General features: G+C 39.8%; 1 protein-coding gene across 1 annotated transcript; it reads right to left on the reverse strand.

Annotated features, from left to right (window-relative positions):
- Nucleotides 1-329: 329 nt before the first annotated feature.
- On the reverse strand, nucleotides 330-4,489 carry LOC120899584. The gene is made up of 3 exons (XM_040305590.1): nucleotides 3,214-4,489; nucleotides 816-998; nucleotides 330-747 (listed from the first exon to the last, which is right to left on the reverse strand). Exons 1-3 carry the CDS (start codon nucleotides 3,344-3,346, stop codon nucleotides 569-571), a joined length of 495 nt encoding a protein of 164 aa, XP_040161524.1. The 5' UTR covers nucleotides 3,347-4,489; the 3' UTR covers nucleotides 330-568.
- Nucleotides 4,490-9,426: the final 4,937 nt, after the last annotated feature.

The raw sequence follows: 9,426 nt of genomic DNA on the forward strand, positions 1-9,426 counted from the left end.
TATGCCGACAGGACGAAGTATGGAGAGTTCCATACTCTATTCAACCAGCTTCTGGAAGATGAAGTTTCTTTTTTTCAATATATGAGGATGCCTAAAGAAACATTCTTTTACATTCTCAATAAAATTGCCCCAAGCTTAGCGAAAAGAAGCGGAATATTCAACATATTTCTTTAGAAGAACGGTTGATGGTCACATTAAGGTAAATTATTTACTGAGTATTATATTTTGATGCCGAGTTTACTATTAAAATGATTCCAATCTTATTTATAATCTTTCCTGTATTGAATTCCAATCTGTTGATATGTTCATGATGACGTTATTCACATTAATTGTACAGTATATCTTATTTTATTTACTTTTGCTATAATTTTTGAACGTATTTAATTATTCATTAAGTAACATGGCGTCATGAACAACTTTCATGATGCTTTCTTTTACCTGTAGCTGTACATGTAAAGGTAAAGCATCTACAGGTTCAATCAAACTATTAAAAAATAAATAATTTGATGATGTTTTCGGCCGCGTTTCGATAAGGGCTTTTAATGTTTCCTGCTTTGACCGTTCTACCTCAAGAAGCTCCTCTAGCAACGGATCCTGCGTTTGTTTTCTTTTTTTTGGACGGCGCAGGGCTGTTTGTCGCAGTTCTTGATGATTCGGAATCGAAGATAGAATATGATTCATCCTCATCTAGATGTTCAACCTCGTTATTGTTGTAGTCGTATTCTAAGTATTCCTCATTGACAGGATCTGTAATATAAAAAAAATGAAACGCTTCAATAATAACATCAATAAAATAATGAATAATAGAGTATTACCTTTGCGGATAGGAACATTCCCCTCTCGAGGCCTAGACGCATAACAATCCTTCAAGAAGGACATAACTTGAAAATATTTCCAACCTACATGTTTATAACCCGATCCTGAAGGCTGATTCATATCATTTAACTTCCTCGAATATGTGTCACGTAGAGATCTCCACCGCTTTTTTACTTCATTTTCTGAAAATTGATATCACAAAAAAATAATTTATTATTTTTACCATACTTTTTCAATTTTAGATTCTTATCTACTGGAACAAATTTTCGGGCTCTGTCATTTGATTTTAGGATCTGTCATAATGCAATAGCTAAAATAGTGTATGAAACTTGCGATGCTATTTGGAAGATGATGAAAGACGAATTCATGCCGGTACCAACAACTGAAAAATTTCAACAAATTAGCAGAGAGTTTTGGCAAAAATACAATTTTCCCAACATCGTCGGATGCATCGATTGCAAGCATGTGATGATCAAAGCACCGGCTAATAGTGGATCAGATTACTTTAACTACAAAAAGTACTTTTCTTTGCATCTACAAGCTGTCGCTGATGCACATGGAAAATTTATATTTATCGATGTAGGTGAATATGGACGACGTAGTGACAGTGGGGTGTTTAATAGCTCGTCATTGTACCAAGCAATAGAGAATGGAGAGCTAAATATCCCTCCAGCGAAACCACTTCCAGGGTCAATTGAACCTATGCCATACGTTTTATTAGGGGACCAAGGATACCCTTTAAAAACATATTTGCTCAGACCCTATCCATTTAATAATTTATCGGCAGAGCAAATTAGGTTTAATTTTATGCATGCAAGAGCGAGGCGGATTATTGAGTGTGCTTTTGGCATACTAGTTACGAGATGACGGTGTCTAATGACGGAGCTTCAAATGACTCCTGATCATGTAACAATTATTGTACAAGCATGCTGTTGCATAATATTTGCTCAAATTTAAAAAAACCACGCAAAATCCTACGATGGACAAATCCAACTGGTATTACCGTAAACAGAAATAGTCATAATCATCCCTCACGCGATGCTTATAGGGTGAGGGAGATTTTCAAAAATTATTTCTTTGAAAACGGTGTTTAAAATTCACCTTAAATTGGATATGTACGTAGATTCAAGTAAACCTATAACAGAAAATAAGTACGAACAATAAAAGCATTGAATTTCCCCCCATAGTCACAGTTCATTCACAACTCTACAATGCAAATTTAAGAAGCTTTTAATTAAATTTTACTGGTGTAGGCTGGATGCTGGATTCCGGCGTTCATTCCACATCATAAAAAAGCAGGTAAATAGTAAGCACCTATCCCAATGGTTAAAGAAGAGAATATACCTTTATTGTACTGGTACTCAAATGTACATTTGAGACACAGGCAAATCTTTCAAGAAAAAAATCCTCTGACGAAATGGAGGATCCGATACATCAATATGCTACACTGGGTATTCAAAATCAAACACTTATTCGAAATTCACATCGCAATCCGACTGCTCTTTCTACTTAACGATGCATTTTTACCTTAAATTAGAGTACTGTGTTTTATCCTTTTTTACTTCCCTTCAAGAAAGAAGAGAGAAAACAAAATTCGAGTAGGAGGCACTTCTCTGGTCTTGATCTACGGTCTACGAAGTCAGAGTCGTTTCTCGGGACAGGTATGCAAGCATCCTAACACCGATAAATATCTGCCTTGGTGGCATCACAACAACGCCAGTATCCGCTTCAAAGATTTTAGTAAGCGACAGCAGTGGATAAATTAGAAGTGTCCGATTTCGAACACCCATGAAACAACCATTTGCATTGTCGCTTCGAATGTCAGCCCGCGTCATACCATCGCGAGTCATCGGTGGTATAGTGTCCGAAGACCAACGCGAAACCCGCAGCCAATTGCACAGTCAGTATAGTTACATGATAGTTTGGGATTCAATACACAACGGAGGCTCGCTCGGCTACCGATGACCAGCGTTGAAGTAACAGAACGGCACCGTCACCAGAGCGGGTCATGAGCTTTAAGGCAATCTCGATGTTGATAAGTGTTGCCCCGTTTGACTCGTTTGCTGGCGTTGATTTTAAACCGGCTTCAAGGACTGGGGAAGTGTTGGCTCAAAATACTTGGGACATCGAAAAGTCCGGACCCGGTGCGATTCCAGACACTCTTGCACTACATCAAGATCACCTTGCGACTGCGACGCAGGAAAAGCTCACTATGCAATGTTTCACTATGCCCAAATTCGTAACAACTTAAATATTTTCAGATTTAACAGCACAAAAATGAGAAATACATTTTATGAGTTAATGTATTGTTCTATTTCCATTTAAGATGTACTTTTATGTAAATAATTCTAAGGTTCATGACTACGCAGTTGATTTGACGATCTGTAACATGCTTACCAGTGGAGTTCAATACAGCCGCAATTGATTTCCATGCTTGTTGTCTCATATATTGATTTTTATATTCTTTATGGCTACTGGCCCACAAACACTTATTTTGCTCTACCAGTGTTATTAATTTTTCTTCATCCATCCTGTACGGCTTTCAACTCAATTTTCCAATCAAAACATTATCTCCCTCCAAAAATGATGACATTAGTTTGACAGACGCATCACGACGTGCGTCGAAATAGAATTTTTTCTACTTTGACGCTGCGTCGTGCGTCGTTAACGCATGCGTCTGTCAAATCCCATACATTTTGGCAAAATCGCAACGCATTGCGTCGCAACAAGTACCGCTCTCTGAGACGGTGATGGTGTGAAACGCTTCTTGCTTCAAGCTCTTGCGGTAACAGCGTTAAAGGCAACAACAACAACAGAGAATAACGCATCGCGTAGAAACAAACACACCGTTCGTGGGTATGTCAGGGGGGGAAACAACGGGAAAAGCTCAATTCTCTCTCAGCGATGCCCCTTGGGTTAACACATACATTCTCACTGCACGGGTTGATCTGCGAATGCTCAGTTCTGAGAGAATATACTCTTGCGCTCGCACAGGAGTGCAAGCAAGCGCGGTATAGAGGATAGAGGGAGACAAACGATTATTTTGCTCCAAGCTTTCTACTTTTGTCCCATTGGGTAGATCCACTTCAACACTTTGTTTGCATTACAAACTGACAGCTCGCGTACGTTCCGTGTACGGGTCGGGGGTTGTGATTGTGTGAGTGAGCGAATTTTCGTTCTCATCGCAACCACTGCATGAATTCACAAATACAGACGCATGCACGGTGAAAAGACATCGCATGATACATATCACACGTTGCTGCAACACGACATTGTCGCGTCATTCAAACTATCCGTTAAGTCTGAAAAGTGCTTCTATCGGATCGTCTAATCGGGCGCCATTTAATCAATCCGTTCGAGAAAAGTCGCATGTATTTTGGTACAGGGGTACCCCACACACACACATCTCCACACTCAGGGTACGACATCTTCCCTGTTGCTGTTCTGAACTCAGACAAAATTTGTGTCTCTACAGTTATTGTTCAAAAAAGTAGTAGCTCCTAGGATCTGAATTTACAAACAAATATCAAAATATTATGTTCTGCTAATGATATTGCACTATTTTTAATTGCACTACATTAAGTTTTTACATATCTTTCGTAAAAATTCGTCAAAGTATGAAAACGTCGATACAATTTGTCATGAATAACTTAAATGTTAGGAGTTTCACGCATAAAATTATGACGCACGCTGTGTGTGCCGTTGCTGCAACGGGACACTTTTAAAATACGTAACCGTTACGCTGCACGGGCCCAGGGGGCGAGTAGATACGTTCGCCTTTTTAGATGACGGCTCTACTTCCACGTTTATGAAGCACGGAATAGCACAGGAGCTTGGAGTTACAGGGATAACGTACCCGTTGTGTCCACAATGGACGGAAGACGTGACAAGAGAAGAACAAGATTCCGTAAGGCTATCGTTGCGCCACGATCAAGTCATCAACGTAAACGGGAACGTAACACCAGCTTCCTCGATGCCGCCTTCGATACAAGCAAGTGTATGCCAAACAACTGTCGAAGCCTTGACGTCTCAACTCCTCATCCAGTCTCTGATTCCATGACCTTCCTCCTGCTTCAGTCCGTAAAGTCCCTTGTTCAATTTACAGACCTATCCATCAAGATTCAGACCACATGGAACCCGTATGTAAATCTCTTCTTCCAGCTTTGCATACAAGAATGTGGTTTTGATGTCATATTGCTTCACCGCCATGTTCTTCTTAGCTGCTACTGTCATTAGACTACTAATGCAACTAACTAGTGCAACTAATCGGGATTTGTATCGGCTTAACTTACCATCTGCATCGGTTTTGCGCTTATAAACCTATTTGCACCCAATCGCTTTACGTCCTGGAGGCAAATCTACCAGCGTCCATGTGTAATTAGCTTCGATAGACTCGAGCTCTTCAGCTATAGCTTGCTTCCACTGATCCGTATCCCAGGAAGTCATTGCCTCTGCATAACTCTTCGGTTCCTCACTGCACAACTCTTCCAAAAGCAGCAACCCCTTCCGGTTCACCTTTTTCACTTGCATAATCATCACTGCTTTCGTCAGACGATATTGAACCAGGTGCGGTCGTATTGCCAACCACGAAATTGTTGAACCTTTCTGGAACCTTATGCTGACGTTTACTGCGTCTCAACACCTGAGGCTCTACTTCAGTCATGCTAGTTGATGGAGTATTCGTGCTGATATGTGATGGTATGTCTCCCGCCGTGCTGTCGCGTACATGCTCTATATCGTTTTCATCATTGTGACTGCTTCCCTGTTCTTCTTCTTTTTGGCTCAACAACCGTTGTCGGTCAAGGCCTGCCTGTACCACTTGTGGGCTTGGCTTTCAGTGACTTATGGATTACCCCCCATAGCAGGATAGTCAGTCCTACGTATGGCGGCACGGTCCATTTGGGGCTTGTTGTTAAGTCGTACGAGTTGACGACTGTACCATGAGATCGGCTGGCTGCTTCCCTGTACTTCACCGAAATCAAGCAACACTGTGCTACCTAGCTCGGCAATCTGCGCATTCGTATCACCACCTTCATTGATAAAAATGACATCGCGACTTTTCAACATGCACCTTGCAGCAAGATCGTAAAACCGATACCCCTTGGGAATCTGTACCGTCGTTTTCGTACCAAACACCCGGACATCATTTCTGTCATTTCGTAATTGACAGATAACTACTGGTCTGGAAATCGGAATTGGACATGCTCATTTCCTATTTGCTCTTGAGAGGATAATTCTGTCAAAGTCCATAGAAGTATTTGAATTTACTGTTGGTGTTTGATAAAAACAACGTGAGTGATAAAAATTGAATGATTGCTTGTGATAAAGCTCAGAAAGACAATAAATTTGATGAAAAATTTGAGAACTGACAGAAAAAATATTTTGCCTTTGTTGGGGGTTAGAGGTTAGATGTGATATGCACTTTTAATTGTCCGAACACTGTATATGTTTGTAAGATATTGTTAACTCACAAGTTTATTTCACTTTAGAACAGATTGGTCAGAACGCGACTTTCTGTGTCAGAGGTCAAAGCGCGACTTGTTGGTGTGGGGATCAGAACGCTACTGATCGGGTCAGAGTTCAGAACGCGACTGATTTTAAGCTGATAAGAATTCTCTCGGTCAACGCGTAGCGCTCTCTTGTTGAGCAGCGCACGGCGACAACGATTAAGTTCTCTCTCTCTCTCTCTCTCTCTCTCCCTCTCTCTCTCTCTCTCTCTCTCTCTTTCTCTCTTTCTCTCTCTCTCTCTTTAACTCTCTCTCTCGCTTTCTCTCTCTCTTTCTCTCTCTTTCTTTCTCTCTCTCTCTCTTTCTCTCTCTCTCTCTCTCTCTCTCTCTCTCTCTCTCTCTCTCTCTCTCTCTTGCGGGCACGTATGCAGTTCGACTCCTTCCATGGCAAACTTATCCCGATCAGCCCTCCTACCATCACTGTTGTCTCGGACTCGGTGCTACTCAGCAATCAACCTAATGTAGTAAAATTGAGTTATATTTTGTCAACACTACTATGTTCATCAATAGTACTGTGTGGATGAAATTTTTGTAAGACCACAATCATTCTTACAACACGATTTTTTTACGTGCACGCCACTGCTATGCATGTGCACAGTTGTTTCCTGGAGCCTGCCATCGAGCTGAACATCAGGCAGGATTAATCTGCTCGCTCCCTCTCGAATCGTACGCTGCGTTACCATAATAATACGATAATACCATAATAATAATAATAATACCCGATGATACGTGTTGGCACGATATCATCCTCGTGCATATTAGATGCACCAAACAATATCAAAACAACGAGCTGTCAGCTGACAGCTCGAATAGCTATAGCAAATAACATAAGCAAATATGATAACCCTTAAGGCGAGACAACAAGCTGATCCAAAAATAGGGCCAATGAGAAACAAGTTCGGCAGCGGTCACAAAACAGGGTCAAGCGGGGTCAAGATGGATCAGCTGACGAAGAATAGGCGCCATCGAGGAAGTTAGTAACAAAAGTCAAGCGAGAGAATTTTTATTTTTATTTTTAAACTGTGCGGCGAAAATTTATAATACGCGAGCGCCAGTTCTAAGAAGGTCTAAAACACTACTCAAATAAATAGATTGCTACAACCGTGGCAACAATACGTATGACTTTCGAGTTCATTGAAGTGTTAGAATTGTTTGATTGTAGTATGTCTATTTCTGCCTTCAAGGAGAAATTACGTCTGCGTTATATTTAATGTATGAGCCCTGTTCAATGCTCCATGCCCCACTAAGAAGGTGTTGGACAGCGATCCCAAATTTGGCATGAAGCGCAGGATAGCTCAGCAAGCTCGATGGTTGGATCAGGTGAAGCGAGACTTGTCGGTGATCGGGTGTTTACATAGAAGGGAGTCTTCAGTCAGGAACTGAAAATCCTGGAGAATGATTGTTGATCGGGCCACGTCACGATTCGTGCTCTACCGTGAGCAAGCCAACAAGAGAGAGCGATGACATATATTGTTACGATAGAACAATTATTTATTTATTTATTTATTTATTTATTTATTTATTTAAATCAAAGTTATCGGGCAGTATGCCTAAATAACTTAATGCTTACAGTGTACAAGTTTAAATTATGGCCCTAGAACTAACTTGAATATGCTGACGCAGCTGACTAACGGATTGATTGAAATCTGCTGATAACCCTAACCTATTATACACATCAATCATTTTGAGCAGTGGATCATTGGCACCAAAACCAGTCGATCTAAAAGGGCTTCTTAGTAGCTCTCTACTTCTAAGACCTCTAGAGGGAGTAGAAAAGCAAATAAAATTTAAAATGTCAGGTGCATCAAAATCTCCAATTTATGCATGAAAGTTATCTGAGCCGTAGTTCTCCTATGCTGTAAAGTCTCTAAGCCAAATAGTAAACACCGAACATTATACGAAGGACGTGGAATTTGGTTTGACCAGGGAAGACGATGAAACATAACACGTGTGATTTTTTTCTGAATTTTTTCAATTTTATCTATGTATGTGATTTGATGGGGACACCAAACTACACTGGCAAATTCCAGGATGGGACGGACTAGAGAACAGTATAATGTTTTTAAACTGAAAGGATCTTTAAAGTCGGCCGAGACACGTAAGACAAATCCTAACAGTTTAAGAGCTTTAGTGACGATAGTTTCATAATGGCTAGATAAACTAAGCTTACTGTCTAAAATAACTCCTAAGTCCCGAACCTGAGAAAAACGTGGAACGCTGTCTTCATTGATTTTGTAGTTATAAATAATAGGTTTTTTTTCTTTGAGAATGTTATACAAATACATTTGCTAACATTAAGTAACATTTCATTATTAAAACACCATGCAGAAAAATAATTTAACGAGTTTTGTTACATTTCACAGTCGTCAGAATATTTAACAGGTAGGAACATTTTTAGATCGTCAGCATATAATAACAATTTAACATGAGGAATAGCAAACACGACATCGTTAATAAATATAAATAATAGTAAATAGTAAAGGTCCTAATATACTCCCTTGAGGAACACCAGATAAATTATGGAATGTGGCAGATAAACTAGTTCCTATCTTAACGTTAATGCAACAATCAGTTAAATAACTTCTTAACCACTCAACAACATTTGTGTGAACACCATACTTTGATAATTTAGATAGCAATAGAAAGTGGTTGACCTTGTCAAAAGCAGCGCAGAAGTCAGTATAAATGACGTCAACCTGTAAGCCCTTGTCAATATAGGAGTGGCAAAAGTTAAGTAAGTATATTAGATTGGTCTCAATCGATCGTTTCGGCATAAAGCCATGTTGAACATTAGAAATTAATGGTGAAAAGGCTTGGAGCATATCACGAGACATTATCTTTTCAAACAGTTTACTGCACGCACATAACATAGAAATTCCTCTATAATTGCACACATTACTTTTGTCAGATTTTTTATAAACAGAAAACATCCACGATGATTTCCAAAGACGCGGGAAGCATTTCGATTGCAAGGATTTGTTGAATAGTTTGGTCAGTATGGGAATGAGAGCAGCCTTGCAATTAATGAGAATTGCGCTGGGAATTATATAGAAGACTCATTTGTATTTTTTTTTCGGATTAAACCCCAATTCAAAATTTTCCA

Source organism: Anopheles arabiensis, chromosome 3 (assembly GCF_016920715.1).
Source record: "Anopheles arabiensis isolate DONGOLA chromosome 3, AaraD3, whole genome shotgun sequence".
Taxonomy (NCBI): domain Eukaryota; kingdom Metazoa; phylum Arthropoda; class Insecta; order Diptera; family Culicidae; genus Anopheles; species Anopheles arabiensis.